We start from the raw sequence: 17,378 nt of genomic DNA on the forward strand, positions 1-17,378 counted from the left end.
TAATTGATTTATCGTTTATCGCGACAGGCCTGCTTGAGATTTATTTTCCTGATTCCAGAAACGGTAGACGACAACGTCTGTTATGGCGGTGGATGCTCCAATCCTAAAATCTTGCCTCTTTTACATGTTTAACGTTATGTTTCAGATTTATGTTTGCATTTTCCACATTAGGATTACTATTCTGATGCAGATTTAAAGAGTCCCACCCCTCTGGAGCCCGACTAACTCGTCAGTGTGTGTGCTGTTAGCGCAGCGGCAATGAGAAACGGCGCCGTGATCCTCATGTTCATCTGGGTGAGAGGAGGCGGCAGACCGCGAGGAATACGAGTGCTGACTCAGGCTTTTCACATATATGAGGAGAGGAAGGCGGAGGGGGGAAAAAGGAGAATATAATCTGACCCAGTTTCTTTATTGGTGCTGATGGGGCAGGAAGTATTTTTTGGTGTGTGTGTGCTTTTGCTATAGAATGGTTTCACTACTCAGCAAAGATCTGTTTCTGAGGTAGCGGCTTATGTTGCGATATCCTTTGTTTATCATAACCCACACATTCATAAATCAATTATTCATTGAATTTACAGTACAGGTGGACAGTTTTAGATTCTTATTTATTTTACATTGGCTGTTTTACTCCTAACTGAACTGACTTAACAAATTAAAGTTGTTTTTACATGTTTGACCAACCTGGAGAAGCTGTTGTTGTATTCAAGTGTGCTGTACTGGTGCAGAGTTATCAGATGAATATGTAATTCAGTACATTTATGTCTGTTTAAAAAAAGAAGGAATATTTTCAGTCAGTTTAGCTGTTTTTCTGTATCAGATCGGTATCAGTCTATATTAATCCTCAGATATCGGCATCAGAAGTGAAAAATGCGGATCGGTGCATCCACATAATCTGGCTGGCGTAGGAAGCTATTGTTGAAAGAAAGCCATAAGAAGTAGGGATGCACTGATAAATCGGCCCCGATTTCCTTAATTTTGGGAGATCGGTGATGGCCAATACTTACATGAGAAACCGTTCTTATAAACCTCAGCAAAGGTTTGAAAATCAGCCACTGTGCCCTTTTTCATCAACTGCACATGCCCGGTTAACGATAGTCACCCGACTGTTGCGACTTTTCAGACAAAAAAAAATCTGCACTGGCGAAAATCGTATTTTTAAAGATCAGTAATCGGCCAGAAAACTATCATCGGTGCAGCCCTAAAAATAAGCTCTGCTTGCAGTTTGCCACAAGCCATGTAGGGAAGACGGTAAAAATGTGAAAGCAGGTGCTGAGAGGGAAAAAAATCTTAAAATTAAGAGCCTCATTTTATATCGGAAAGATTCAAACAAGTAGACGAGATTGAAACTGGTGCAAAAAGTAGCAAAGGAAAGTCGGCCCTGAAGGTTAAAACTATTATGAATATCCTGAGATAAAACTGGTAAATTAAAATACAAATTTATGACTGAGCCATCAGTAATTTACTCTGGTGTTAGGAAGGCTAATGGAGGTGCAAACAAAGCTTCAATCATCCTGAATGCTGATGATCAGTAGCAGCCAGAGGGGAGAAACTTGTAGTGTTGAGTTTATCTATGTGGGCTCAGACGCTGCCTGAAGTCCTTTCTCTCTGCTGGCTCATTTGTTGTCGATACCAGCGAGTGGATCCAGGACAAATCACTGGCTTTGCTGCACAGTTTGATAACTTTGTGGAGAGGACTGCTGTGGATTTTGTTCACTTCAGTTATGATGTTAAAGTTAAAGATGGTTTCACTAAGGACACACAGAAGACAGAGTTGACTGATGTACCTGGAGTTTATAGGATTTCATTATAAATTACTGTTGGTAACGTAATTTTGTCTCTTTTCATAAAATAAAGACTTTCAGCAGAAAGTCAAGCTTTGCTGTGCGTAAACTCATCTGTCAGAGTTGTAACAATCCTAATGTGCAATATGTTAACATGCTAATGGTAAAAAAAATTGCTATACACAGAATATTTTTTATAACATCGAGAACTGCTCTAGTAACACTTGCATGCCTATCCAAAAACTTTTTTTGTATGTAAACAATTAAAAAACAGAGCAAGTGATCAAACTGCATCTTTTTGCAGCAAGTTTGATTTTAAATCTTATGGATAAAAAGAATATTTTTTTACAGCTGTGGAGTTATTAACTCTACTCATTATGGCATTAAAATAATTTCATCTAAGCATCTCATCTCTGTAAACAACAGGTGAGTGCAGAATGCTCAGGAAGATGTAAACCTCTATAACGTCTTACATCTCTGTTTTCGTGCTACAGTTTTCATTGAAGCTCTGTGTTGAAAATAAAAATGTTTTCATCTCATTTTAACTATTTCATGGACCAGAGCTTCATAGGAAGCCTCCATTATTTTTTCATCTACTATATTTTTGTAAACAAATTATGCAACAGAATCTGTCAAAAATAGATAGATACTTTTGTTTTTCATTTATTCTGCTTGTATAGATTAAATTATTAGTTTGTCTGTTTGGAGAAAAATGTTTTGTTTGGTAATGTTTGGTTCTTGTGGCTGAGATCATTCAGGTGATTCTGCCTCATTTCCTTTTTAATCTCATTTAGATCAACTTCACGTTTAGATTGTAACTCTAAATATATTATTCCTAATAATACAACTGTTTGTCTAATGCTGACTGAAACCTGCAACCAAATTCTTGCAGTTTGTAGTTTTGTCTAAAATACTTTTTTTTAATTATTGGGGGGTTTTCATATTTTGCACAAACTCGAGGTTTTCCCTTGGTTGTTTCCACATTTCAATCAACCAATCAATCAATCAAATTTTATTTGTATAGCACATTTCAGCAGCAAGGCATTTCAAGGTGCTTTACATAATTAAAGAAAAAAATAAAAGCAGCATGTGATATTTGTGTCCCAGGTCATATGTTCTCCCCAAAACAGAACATGGATCAAGTAAACAATTCTCTCAAATTGAGTCACGATGCTCTTCTTAGAATACTAATGTAACCTTTTGATGACATTCTACAAGGAAGTTAAAGAAAAGCTTATGCACGACTTGGGGGGCGGAAAATAAACAACTTTTTTACAGAACGATCAAAACACCCAACAGATCGGCGCAGTTCTGACGCCTTTTGAAGAAGTCTAGAGTTTTTGTAGCCTAGTTGTTGTCATCTTCAGCTTGAACTGAAACCTGCAAAGGGTTCTGAAGGTTTGTTTGTAAACTCAGGCTATATTTAAAAGAAAAAAACTAAGCTCCTATATTGAATATGCACTCATGATATGCTGTGTTTTTGTCTTGATCTCGTCCAGAAAACTATCATGATTCGCCTTAAAGGGGCAGTATTGAGTGTTCTTCTGGCACATGGTGCCAATTTATAGCACAATCAAGTAACTATTAACTTCATTTGTTATAACAATTCTGTATGTGTATCAAGTACCACTTAAAAAAATGTACTTACTAAATTAACAGTAACATTTCAAAGGTGGAGATGAAGTCATCTTCAGGAAGTCATCACAACATTGCTCTTCTAGTAACCCTTTATCAACTTTTCTACCAGTTTTTCATTGAATGAGCTAATGAGTTCAGCAGATATGCAGTTCCACCAGGGGTTTGCTAATTACTGCTGGCTAGTCCGAAGGAGCTGAGTGGGAGAGTCGCAGGGGAAAGCTGCTCTGTGAGACAGAAGCTCGGAAACTGCAGCTTAGACGAGGAGCTTCGTCCTTGAAGGCGGAGCTATGTCCAACCAGGTGTTTTATTCAGCTGAATGGTTGCCACATTCAGCTGAATTTGACCACACACTCAGCCACATTGTGGCTCTCAAACATGCATGAAAGAATCAAAGCAACACTCCAGGTATGGTTTTGATGAGGGAATAACTTTATAACGTAATCCAAATATCACAAAATGATTTTAGGCAACACTGCTCCTTTAAAACACATTCTACTTTTCATAAAGTCAAATCTAGTGGAAGAACTCGGACTTTTGAGAAAAGTCAGATATGTAAGCATAATAATAAGTCTGAATGTTTACTTCTTATACAGTCAAACGCTTTTAAACATACTGAAGTGAAACACAGTCGCTGCTAGAAAAACAAATGTATTAAGAACAGCGTTGAACCCAAAGCTTCTATTTCATTCCCAGATATGTTTAGCTGCTTGCCCCTATCCGCCGCCCAACGAGGGGCAGGATAATCCATCTCAGGCTCCTGTGAAAAGATCTTTGCAGCCTTGTCAAAAGCTTTAGCAGCAGCAGTGCAGGCTGAGAGGGGGGGGGAGTAATACTTCTGAAAAGATGCCTGAGGGCTTAAATCTGATTCCACTGCCTGTAGCTGTGCCAGAGAGAAAGATGATGTGATGCAGACATCGGTGACTGGGGAGATATAAATGACAGTGAAATAAGTGTCAGTGAATTGCACAGTTGACTCCTGGAGTCATACCTCCGTCAAACTTGTTACAGTTGGACATTACAGTCAGACTTCCTTTGGTCGGGTCTAGAGACGTTTTTCTGAGGGAGGATGCCGGCGGTTTTGTTTAATGTCGTCAGAAAGTGGATCTATATTTCAGTCTGTCTGAGATATGGTTTTTGTGATAACTGGTTCATGAGCGATGCAGTCATCCGTGTCTACAGCAACATACAACTTAATTCTTTTCTTTTATTTGGAGGCCCAAAAAGGCCTTAAAGATATCAAAATGCAAAGGCCAAAGATCAAAACAAAGGATTTTATTTATGAAAAACATTCTACAAAAGAACAATCATTTCATTATATTAAAGTTGTTTGACATTGAAAACACAGCCAAGTGCAAACCGAGCTGCTTTAATTTAAATTTTAAACTGTTTGTAGTTTTTGTGCCAACGAACAATAATCCGAGACAAAGCAAGAGATTTAATTAAATTTAAACTGTTTTCTGTCAAAACTTTCAAGCATCTCTTTTATCACAGCCAAACCTCTACCCATTTGGTTCACCAATTTATCAATATGCACTTTTCATGACCAATCACTTTCCAACACAAAGCCTAGTAACTTAACTAGATTTCACTCTGGATTATTGGTAAGATACTTAGACCCTATTATCATAGATCTTGTTTCTGAAGGATCCCAAGTACTTCCCTTGCCAATGGGGATTTTTAGCCCTTTTCCCTATCATGATAGAATAGAGCAGTGCCTCCATGGGCCCAGATATCTCCCTCTTTACCATCTCTTGTAAACGAGGCATAAACATACTTAAACTCCTTTTTACCTGAAGCAAAATCTAACCACCAACCCACAGGGAGCTGTACAATTTTAAGAAAGTACATGATCATTAATAATATTTCAACAGGTTTTTACCGTGAGCACAAAACTATAAATTCTCCACTTTTCATTTTCAGTATTAATTTATCAAGGTCACAAAGTGCAGAGAAACGCAAGTCAAGGGAGTCGTGTATTAAGAGTGCTTGAAAGGGTTGTTTGAAAGCACACTCTGTACCAAGAAACAGAAGGCCAAAGGTAGTGAGGTTCCACTGATTACCTTCAATAAAAGTCTAGAAGCGTGAAGCCTACATAGAAAAATAGCTGTGGTGATTAAAGTTGCATGAGATAGACTCCCCTGTTGCTTGTTTTTGAGCCACGCCATGCAGCTGAAATAAAAAGAAGTACCACAAGTTTGACAAAAATAAAAACCCAGTGGCTTTTCTGATTAATGTTGTAAAACATGTACACAATTTGATGGGTTTTTTTTTTGTTTTGTTTTGGTTTGGGTTTTTTTCTTCGAATTTGCTTAGCCAAATTTGAAAAAGTCTGTCTGCTTGGCAAATTACATTTGTTGTACTCTGTTGAAGTAAGTCATCCTTGCCTGAAAAAATTCCTCGTTTGTGTCCAGACAGATGGTGTTGTTGCTTCGAGCAACACCAGAGGGATGACAACACAAACCAGGATGGTTTGAAGAAGGAGAGGGGGGGGGGTAGTTATAAACCTATTTTGTGTGTAACTCCAAGTGATAAAAGTTAATTTAAACCTCAGATATGTTCTCACAGAGCGAAAAAGCAGTTTGTGGTTATTGTCTTCATCTCTGGTTTGCTGTTGGGAAGAAACCCAAATTCAGAATGAAAACTGGGTACAAATTATTGTGACTATAAGTTACCACTGTCAGAATCTCATGAAAACAAAAGATGGAAAAAAAAAACATCTCACTTAAATATTTGTCAAAACTTACATCCCAATGTCAGTGCTGACATGTAGCACACCCTGTCTTAAAGGAACCTAAATTTACACTTGTTGTGCTGACCAAATATAACTCACCTTGGGAACATTTCATACAGACTGTGGGACAATCCATACTGCCTTAGGGAATATTTCATACTAACTAAAATGAATTTGTACTCCCTCAGGGTCTTCTCGTACCAACCATTCCTCAATTTCTACCTCCATAGAGACCTTTACTGCTGTCCACATCGCAGGTCAACCCTTCCAGGGACTTTCTATACCAACCATGCCTCAATTCAAACTGCACTACTTTCTGTATCTACGACGACTTAATGCAATCTCTCCTTCAGGACTCTTCATACCAACTTTACGTCAATTTGTAAACCCCTTGAGGACATGTGTGTACCGAACATTTCTCAATTTATACCCAATTTGTTCCCCACTTTAAGATTGTTTGTACTGACCTTGTGTTAATTCTTATGCTCTTTGTGGATATTTCAAACCAACCGTTGCTTAATTCCTCCTCCTTTTGTCGACATTTCATACATTTCTTGGGAACGTTTCATACCAACTGTGCATAATTCATAGCCCACTTTGGGACATTTCCGGTGTGCCATGCTTCATTTCCTGCTAAAACCGCGCAACATATTAAATTGCAACCTCTAAGAGAAGCTTAAATGCTATTCACACTTCCCATTTCAATAATGTGTTTTGCCTGTTTGAACATTTTGACGACTTGTCTTCATACTTCATAAAAAAGATTCTTTTTTTTCTGAGAATTACAAACAATCGGTAGCTACATGAGTTGGAAATGATTTGTATATGAGTAGAAAACAAATTTCACAGGTAATGAATGGATGAATTTACTTGGAGCTGGCTTTTAAGAGTTAAAACAGTTAGAGATGTCAGACTTTCCTGACAGCCAATAATCTTAGTATAAAAAAGTAATTTGACTTCTAAAAGCAGATTCTTCTAGATAAATCAAAACATCAAGCCACCTCTTTCATACAGTTCTACCAATGCCAGAAAAAAACAGCTACAACATGCACTGAAAGGCAGATCTGCCATCCTGTTGTATGAACCTTCCTGACACCCCTTGAGAAAGAGGAGAACTAAGATTTCTGTTTTGTTGATTGACAACTGCCTCCAAGCATACTGAACTCCTCTACCGTGAGCTCCCTGCCCTCGATCCTTGTCACCATGTATATTTCACAAGTGGGTTGCTTAGAAGCTTGTGGTTTCAGAGATGACTCAGTCACTCTCTGAGTGCTTGTTGGGCCATTATTCTTCCAGTGGATTTCTCTTTTCATCGCACCACTGCCTTCATGCGCCATTGTTCTTCAATTAAACCCAAACAAAGCTGACACATTGCCTCCGAACTGAAAACAGGGGTCTACCTCCAGCCTATCAGTTCTCAGCATGTGAGGCAGGAGGGGAAACTGTAAGTGCCTCTGTTGTTAACATGGATGCAGTAGATGATATGGGGATTAATGGAGGAAGGGAAAGCAAAACGACTGACTTCTATCCCTCCTGCCCTCGTTAGACTCCTTCGGGGACTTGTTAATGTTGAAGGTCTGTTGTGTTGTGTGCGTCATGGTAACTAAATGAAGGCTAAAGAAGCCTTTGTAGCTCCCGCAAACGGCCCGTTTGAGTAAAAGAAAAAAGCAAAGCGATTGGAGTTCAAGGAAAGATGGTATCTTGATCTTTAGTTCTCCCTGTCTTTGTTGAAGTTTGTTGGGAGTCTTATCGAACTCTTTGCTTAAAGAAACTTGTCAGGATTGCTTTCAGTCACAGATGTTGCATGAATATTAAAGTTAATTACTTTATCCTGCTTTTGCCATCAGTCTCCTGTCCTTCGTTTTTTTTGGGTTTTTTTATCTGTTTGCCTCTTCCACCGCTCAGGGGTGTGTCTAGGATTTTTATTTAACCGAACAAAACGCATGGATCTGTTGAGCATGGAAAAACAATGCTAACTCAACTGTATATAACTCTGTTATATAACTTGCACTATGCTAACGCTGTTAAACTTATCATCTTAAACTGGAAATTATTAAACCATTGCAGAGTAGAAATTACAAACCATTTTTAATTATTCCCCTCCTCGCCTTCATGAAGTTTTTTTTTTTTTTTTTTGCATTAATCTGAGGCCACTTTTTCTTATTATTGTTATTATTATTATTATTATTATTATTATTAAGCATCATATACAAGGTTTTCCCCAGAAAACTTGCTAAGCCTGGTGATTGAGTGCTAGGGCAGTCATTCATCCAGCGGTCCGTTGTATTTTTAGTTAAAAAATCTTTAAAGTTGACAGAAAATTATAAAATATCACTTGATATTTATGTGTTATTGGAAGATGAATACCTGAACAGCAACTATAAAGTCTTAAAAATGCAAACATTTTAAACATACTTAAATAAATAGGCAAAGCTTTGCCTGGTGGGGCACAAGTAAAGCCTGGTAGCCCTCCAGGCTTGTAATACACTGGGGGAAACCCTGATCAACTTGACAATGGGTCTACAGATTGAAATTAACCATTTGGTTATAATAAAACAAAAAGTTATTAATGGCAGTTCATCTCTGTATGGTATGATATGAACAAACTGACCGCTCTTGTTGGGTTGGCCAGGCAGGGCCAACCCCTCATCGGTTCTACTTCCATAGATCAGAGCTGTGAAAACCATTTGAAGGGAGTTTTACAAACGGATGCCTTGGTTGTCTTGGACCCAGATATGAGGAGGATTAGTTTTTGTACCCCGTCTATGAAGTCGTTCCCAGTCCATGCCCCTCTCAACGCTCCCCCTAGGCGACATTCCTGCTGTCTGAGTTTGGAGTAGATGCTTTTTTTCCTGTCCTATAACAGTCATTGTGGCTCCCTAATGCAGCTCTAATGATGTGCTGAGGCTTATGAAGCTGCAGGCTGTTTGTTTACCAGCAGACATTCTGTAGTACGTTCTCCTGACACCCCTAATGCAATCAGACTCCCACAATATGTACACATGATGATATTGCCGAGTAATGACTTCAACATCTGTCTGAGGAGCAACACACTGCACCGAGTTACTTGTTGACCCTCCTAGCTGTAAAGTCTGACATATCTGAAGAGAATGCACAACTTTTTTTGTTCCATTCATAGGTCAGGTTTGTAAAAAATGTCTTTTATGTTGGAAGATTTCTTTGCACACTTTCAAATTATGATCCAAATTATGGCATTAAGATCAGAACTCTTCTTTTTTTCATATTTACATCAACCTCCACATTAATTGAATTCCTTTCGTAAAGATGTGTGAAATTTCTTAAATGTAATTGTTTATGGCTTAATTTTGCCCCCACAAATTTTGGTGAGATTCTAACTTCCGTAGAAGTACATTTAGGCAAAAGGGGAAAATGTTAACAAATAACAGACTTTAAAAAAACAATTTACTATCCTGTGTTACTCCCATTTTTTCTGGCAAAGAATTTGTAATTATGTCTAATGATTATTGACTTTTGAGGAGAAAAAGACATTTTCACGTGGTGATGCAAACAACAAATTGGGCCTGCATGATTTATACGACGTACCTTTTAAGAAAAGTACATTATCTGGTCAAAAATCCAAGATGGATGCAAGTTTCAAGATGGCTGCCACATCAAATCCAAGGAAATGGTTTTAGTAGTAGAACCTTAATGAACATAAATGTGTAAATTCATGTTAAATTGAGTGTATTCTGACTGGAAAAATTAAATGTTTGTTGAATTCCAATATGGCCACCTGTTTTCAAGATGGCGGCCGTTACATGGGCGTAAATGGGCATTTTTCCTTTCCTTTTTAAATTTTGTAGTTTCTACATTTGATTACTTGGGCAAATTATCTTTTTGCTACATTCCTATCTTGTGATTTTATGTTTGTATGGATTGGTTTTTTTGTTTTTTTTTACATTGTCTTTTCCCCTTTTGCATTTGCCGATTGATTTTTAGGGTATTGTTCAGAATATACTCAAAATTGTTACATTTTAAAAAAACGAAATCAAATTTAACACAACCCTATATATCGACTAAGTGTAATCACCATTGTATCATAATATTAAGTCATTTTGATTTTTTTGAATAGAGAATTGGATTTCTCATATTCAGAAACATATTTTTGATGCATAGATCATCAAAATAGGGTTATTCAGTCAGAATGTAGCTCAAACACCGTTTAAAATTGCTTTGAATGGCAGATTAAATTAAGTGGTACGAATCACAAAACTCCTTCATTTCTACAGAGGTTATTAGAAACACACATACACCAAGTACTCAGATTTCTTCAGTTAATTGCCGACAAGAGTTTTAAGAAGTTGTCGGCCTTTCACTCCACTGGTCGGCGGCTAACGGATCCAGTAATGAGGAAATTTAGGAGGTCACATCCAAAGATGAAGCCGTCTGAACTCTTGCTAACTTTTCAAGATCTAACGCCTAATAATGAGCTACCTTTCCATCACCAAGCGCACCTCCTTCCACAACTCTTGTCATTACGTCTCTCAGGCTGACAGAGCCTTTCTGGTTCATCTCACTGTCTCAAAACTTTTGATTTAATACCAGACTCTGGTATTTCCATCTGAAGACTGAGTGTCAACGTTTTTTGTGGCATATATGTTACAAACAGTTTAAGACAAGATTTCTCTTTAGTACGTTTTTCTAACGGAACTCGAGACTAAAAACTGATTTGCCGTTTTCTGGAAGTTTGTTCCAGATTTGAGATGCATAGAAGCTGAAATGGTTGCAGAATTCAGTCAAGCAAGAAAAGAAGTAGCAGCATCCAGTATGCTTTCGCTTCATGTTGACTCCCAACATTTTGCCAAGTGTTTTCTGTTGAATGCTAGGTGACCAGAGAGTGATGCCTTTAATTAGTTCCAACTGCTTTAGAATATTAGTTTGGTTAATATGCAACTTACATTCTGGTTTAAAGGTAACCATGTGAAAAAATAACTATGGCTTGGAGCTTCTTTTTTTTAAGTTAGCTTAATAACTGTAAAATGTGAGTGTTTTGTAGTGACAATTTATAAGTCATAAAGTGTAATTACTGCTACTGAATCGTTAGTGTATGTCAGGAGCAGGAACCTGTTGCTAAAATATCACCATTAATTTAAAAAAAAAAAAAGTCTCACCAGAACAGATGGATTTATTAACTCCCTTACTAAATGTTTTGTGTAAAGCTTTGTATAAAAAAAACCAACTTAAGATTGATTTCTCTCAACATTATTTATTTTCACCTGGCAACAAAAAAAACGTTTAATGCTGCAAATTGTGATATTAGCCCATCACTTGCAGCTCACTCTGGGAGTCTCATATTTGTAAAATGCCTAAAATTTGAATAATTTTGTAAACAGCAATATTCCACCTTTATTACAATGTAGTTTAACAGCTGAAACAGAGAGCAGAAATCACATAAAAGTAGATTACATCTGAAACTTGGTTAGCAGTTGACATGAATGAACATGGGGGAAGCGTCTGGAGTGTGTGTGGGTGTGTGTGTATCGGTGGGGGGTCGGATTAATAGCAGAGGACAGAAATTGGATGTAATGATCCAAAGCAAAAAGCAGCAGGAGGGGGACTAACCCCTAGACCCCCGCTGTCTCCACTATTAATATTTGCAAACAGAAGAAGAAGAATGGAGTTATGTGCATGCACACTCAAGCAGCCTCTCCAACCGGCTCAGGTAGCACAAAAAAAAAAATTTGTTTGGAAGTCGCAGCGAAACTAGAAACGTGACTCACAGCAGCCACTCGGCCTCAGAAATGAAAACTCTGAGGCCAAGTTTTCATTTCTGCTGATCCTTCAAGCTAAAACTCTTTAGCTTGAAAGATCAGCGTAGCTCTTCTGCTGAGCTTTTCCTCCCACAGTAACCTGTAACTGGCACGTCACCTGCCCTTTTCGCTCATATTAGTCGACATCTGACCTTTAACGAACGGAGAGCCGGAGCCTAGCACCCGCCGCTGGAAGTTAGCGAGGCCTAATGAGAGAGAGAGGGGATGGGGGGGTGGGCTCTGTGTCAGACCTCCACAATAACCACGAAGACCCTCATTAGCATGACGCTAACAAGCCGCTCGGCAGAGGATGTCACGGAGAAAGCTGGAGTGGAGCGAGAGATGGCATGTTGGCTCACAGAACACATCAAAGGATTCTCCAGCCACCTACAAATGTGTTTTCCTTTTTTTTTGGTTTTGTTTCCTCCTCTCTTCCAGCTTCATCATTATCCATAAGTGGCTGGTTTGCAGCAACACAGCTGGCATTGCATGTTTTTGTTGTACAATATGTTCGCCGTATGTACGTTTTTAAATAATGTACATATTTTGGACAGCTTTGCTACATTGTCGAATCCATGCTCACAAAAGCATTTTGAAGACATGGTTTTGTTTTCAGGGTTTCTAAAGCTTGTGGAAGTTTTATTTCAGACCTTCAGTATCTGAATGCCCAGAGATTGTAGCTACAACTCAAATCTCACTGCTGTAGAAATTGGTTGGAGTTCTTAGAGGAAATCATCCTACATGGCTTCTTTTAAATGTTTCTCAGTGGCATAAAATCATTTTTGTTGGTTTTATCAGTGTAGTTAGCATAAGAGCAACTCTTCCCAATTGTATGTTAACTTTATCAAATTATTAGCCTATTTCTGCTCAACCATGGAGTTGATGATATCTGAAAAATATGTAAAAGTTCAAATCTCAGGAGTTAAAATCTTTTATGGACATCAAATGTTAAATATTTGTCTCCAATCATTACAGTGTAGGTGTCTCTCTGGCTGCCAACTCGACATGAAGCTAACCTCATGATTCATTCTCTGTTTAGCCAACTTACACTTTATCAAAAGTTTTTTATCTCCAGTTATGTTTAATGAAAACAGAAGTTGTCATTTGACTTATTTTGTCTTGTGGATTATTGATGAGTACAGGAGATAAGTGAAGAGGGAATTTGGAAAACAGTTTTTTATTTGAAATAACAGCAATAAATTAAATAAAACTGAATTGAAGCTTGTTTTTAATCTCCAAAGTATGACAATGGAAAAGTTTGAAAACGTACCTTGAAAATAGGTGTGCTGTGGTGGCGCAGGGGTTAAGCACAACCCACATTGGAGGCCTTAGTCCTTGACGCGGCTGTCGCAGGTTCGATACCCGGCCTGGCGACCCTTGCTGTATGTCTTCCCTTTCTCTCATTCAAAACTATCAAATAAAGGCCACTAGAGCCAATAAAACCTTAATCAAAAATATATATATTGAAAATGCTTGAATAGACTCGACTTATACGTCCACTTCTTGGGGAAACGAGGACAAAGGAAGATGGGTGGAGCTAAAAACAGAAAACCTGCTTGACTGCAGTTTGCTGTCCAATCAGCAAGCCTTAAAACCTTAAGACTCTTCTGATTTAACTCTTCAAGTTCTGTTTTTTTTTTGTTTTTTTGTCCAGGGGTCAAAAACGGAAGCATGACGCCGGAGACGATGAGGAGGATGCGGACATGGAGAGCAAGCAGAAAAGGCGGGACTCCGCCGACGAGTCATCTAAGGACTCCAATGAGGAAGAGGAGGGCAGCAGCTCGGAGGCGGACGAGATGGCTGCCGCCCTGGAGGCGGAGCTAAACGACTTTATGTGATGAGGGAAAAAAAACGACTGAAAGCCAGCCCATACCAACGTCACCCACGGTACCCACACATCGCTTTTTCCCCCGGAGTCGCCGTGGTTACGGCGTGGGGAGCGATGAATGTGTTGTAATAAAAACCTGAATGTCCTGTACAGAACCAGCGCCTTTCTGCGGAAATGAAGGCTTGGACTTTTGTAGCACTGCTATATATATATATATAAAAATATATATATATGAATATAAATAGATATAAATATAAATCGCCTTTTTGTGGCATAAATCCTTTGACGTTAACATTTTATTGTGAGGTAAGCTCTAGGACTGAAGAAATTTGATACTTTTTGTGTTGTTTTTCCATTTGGATTTTTATATTGTTGAAAAGATAAATAAAAAAACAACATAAGTGTGTATTTTGCTGATGGTTCTTGCCAAAGAGTTTTGAAATAGGTTTGCCAAGTTGTGCAGCTAAAAAAATTTTAATCTTCCACTTTTTAAGATTTTTTTATTATTATTATTATTGTTATAATTACATTTTTGGTCTCAGCAGGTTTTTAGGGTCAACTAGTTCATCCAGACATTTGAATGTGTTTCATCCATTAGTTTTTTTTTGTTGTTGTTGTTGTTTGTACATTTTGTAAACATTTTGTGTGCTAGTAGAAGATCTTTTGTTAATGAATAAAAGATAACATCCCAGTAACAGGAAGCGGATCCGACTCTGCCAATGATGACTTCCTGTTGGTGGGAATCAGAACACAGGAAACAAATTTTATAGGGGCAGACATTTTGAGTCCAACTGAAAATAAAGGGATTATAAGATTGTCTAAAACCGCTATCTGATATGAACTAACAAGAAAGTTGGTCGTTTTAGTTGTTGAACTTTGTTTTGCCTGTGCTGCAGTTTACACATTCCTGAACCATTCTTTAGATTAGTGCAACTTGAACCAAAAAAATTTTTTGTTTGTTTTTTTGTACAAACCAACTCACCAATTTCTCTTATTATCTGGAACTGATCGGGGAACTATGATGAGTCAAAGCAAGGTGCAGACATTTTTCACAAGTAATTTCTTTGTTTTTAGCTACAACTGCACAATTTCTGGACAATACTGATCTCCATTTTGACTGATTCTTCTTTTTTTCTTTTTTGCCAAGAACTGCACCACACAGAAGATAAAAATGTGCCACATCAAATTGATGAAAACATTTCAGAAAAATGGATGTTTGTTGATGCTTTTATAAATCAAAACTGGTGGGAATTTTAAGTTTTGATGACTGCAGGGGAAAAAAGATTTTCAGAATTTGTCCCACAGATCAATCAGAGCTGATCAAAAGGAATATTGGCTGATTTCAATCTGCCTGACTGGTGAGTGTTTAGGCAAAATTTCTTTCATTTTTGTGTTTTAAATGAGCAGTTTTCATCTAAAAGTCAAACTCTTGCCTGTTCTGTACCCTTCAGATTTCAGAGCAGCTTAATATTTTATATTTCACTATTCTATGTATGTTGCTTTCTTGTCTAGGAATAAAACTAGAGGGGCATAAAAAGAAAATGTCAATTTGAAGTAAAATTGCCAAATTTCATTCCAACTGACTTGTAGCGAATGATGACCAATCGAAGCAGGCCTTTCACCAACTGTTTAACTTGTTTTAACAAATGAACTATCTGTGAAATTAACTTGGACTTTTTTTTTTTGCCAGAGTAGGGATGCAACGATATGAAATCTAAGATATTGATGTCAGATATTGCCGTTTTGGTCGATAACCAATATTTGCCAATATTATGTTTCTCTACTGCTTTGATTACCAAAAAAACTGTACCATGCCCAACACAAACATAACTTTGCATTGGATTAAAATTTCCGATTTCTAGACACAAAATCAAAAATATTTATTTTTATAGCATTTTTTTTAATATTTTGATGTTTTGCAGATTATATTTTTTTTCAATGTTTTATTACTATTATTATTTCAAGTGAAATCAGATTTCATTTTGCCGAGATTTTAGGATGGAATATGGAAATGTATATCGGTTGTTAATATCTGCCCAGTTTTATTGATTGGGTCAATACTAATATGTTAAAAAAAGATTAACATCAGCCGATACAGGTGCCGATAAACCATGTGTCCCTATTTCAGAGTGCTCTCTGTGGATCCTCTTTCTGCATGTAAAATGACGTGATTCTAAATGATAGAGTTGCTGCTTTAAGGGATTTCTTCCACTAATGTTCACCAGAGCAAGTCTGGCCCTGTTTACCGTTTTCGTGCTACGCTAACTAGCTAGCCGCTATGCTCGGGATTAGCACAGCATTTCTCGGGGATAAAAAACATGTACAAAATGTGGATTTGCTCTGAATTTTCTTGATGAAAAGAGAAGCCGTCGGAAGACGATTAACAGAGAGCTGGAATAGTTCACCTGAAACATCCACACCCCGCAGAACGTGGGCTTTTAGATCCCAAGTCTGCGCCGTGTCCTCTCGGCGAGAGGGGGAAAAAAACTAACCTCAGAGCTCTTGGTGGAATACTTGAATTTGCATCGTTGCGATATTTCTTCAGAAAACAGATTTTTGCATATCAAATCAATTTTTTCAGTTTTGCTCCTGCTATTCTCACGGGAAGCTTTAAACGTGAGCTCCCAGAACCGAGCAGAGGATTTCACCAGCACTACTTCACCTTTAGTGGCGTCACCCAGCTTTGCTGCTGCGGATTTCATGGCTGACGCAAAGTGCTAACGGTGGCTAATGTTTACCTCTGGTTCCGTCTGCTCAAACTGAAACCTACAGCTCTGCTATTCCTCCTCTGTTCCTTTTAATTCTCGTCTTGAACTCGGCATCTTTTCTGTTTGAGCTGCGGAGCTAAATCACTGTAATTATTGTCTGAAGGCTGATGTCTCAGCGTGATTTGTGTTCAGTGACTGTTTTGCCATCAGATTCTTTTTTTTTCCTCCCCTGCTAACACCCACACGTTCTCCTTTTATTTCCCTTTTCACCGTGTTTCTGTGCTCTGCTTGTGGTTTTTATCAATAGGTTTTCACCACATCAAGCAGATATGTGAGATACTTGTAAAGTCTATTTCCTACTTGAAAGAGATACTTTTATTAAATAAAGATATTTCTGAAGGAATGTATTTGCCTTTGTTTTAAACACGTGCATAAACTTCAATGTATTCTCAGGATCAGAATCCACTTTATTCTGAGCACCACCAAGGAATTTAGTTTTCAAGCTTACACTGTAAAAACACTAAATCTTATGAAGCACTTTTTTGTGGAGTTTCTTGTACCAATGTCTTAGTACACAAGTAAATATTCAGCCAGATATAGGAGCTTGTTTTAAGTCAATACTTTTAATATTTATGAAAAAGCACCAGCTCCTTTTGGCAGATTATTTCACTTATGGACTAAAATGTCTTTTAAAAAGAAAAGAAAAATTTTGACTTTGCACATATGCTTATGTTTTACAATGAAGTAGTTGACTATTTTGGCTGTAAAGTGTCCATTGTGTCCATCAGAGAGACAACCTGGAGGAAGAAACTGTCTCTGGAGCGCCGATCCACAGGTAAGGATTTGAACTATCTGTGTCCAGGATGTGTGGGATCTGCCAAATGGGCTATAGCATCTCCTCCTGACTGTAGACCCTGTACA

At 37.9% G+C, this 17,378-nt stretch overlaps 1 protein-coding gene across 3 annotated transcripts in view; it reads left to right on the forward strand.

The window, feature by feature from the left end:
* The window catches only part of ctdp1 (CTD (carboxy-terminal domain, RNA polymerase II, polypeptide A) phosphatase, subunit 1), a 70,227-nt gene extending 53,367 nt beyond the window's left edge, over positions 1-16,860 (forward strand). For 2 of the 3 annotated variants that reach the window (XM_008421378.3, XM_081612985.1), the window contains exon 13: positions 13,576-16,860. In XM_008421378.3, coding sequence (XP_008419600.1) covers positions 13,576-13,759 — 184 coding nt within the window. In that variant the 3' untranslated portion in view covers positions 13,760-16,860. The remainder of the gene's footprint in view (positions 1-13,575) is intronic. The other variant, XM_008421379.3, reaches the window with a different exon arrangement.
* Positions 16,861-17,378: the final 518 nt, after the last annotated feature.

This window comes from Poecilia reticulata, chromosome 11 (genome assembly GCF_904066995.2).
Source record: "Poecilia reticulata chromosome 11, P_reticulata-male-v2, whole genome shotgun sequence".
NCBI classification, from domain to species: Eukaryota; Metazoa; Chordata; class Actinopteri; order Cyprinodontiformes; family Poeciliidae; genus Poecilia; species Poecilia reticulata.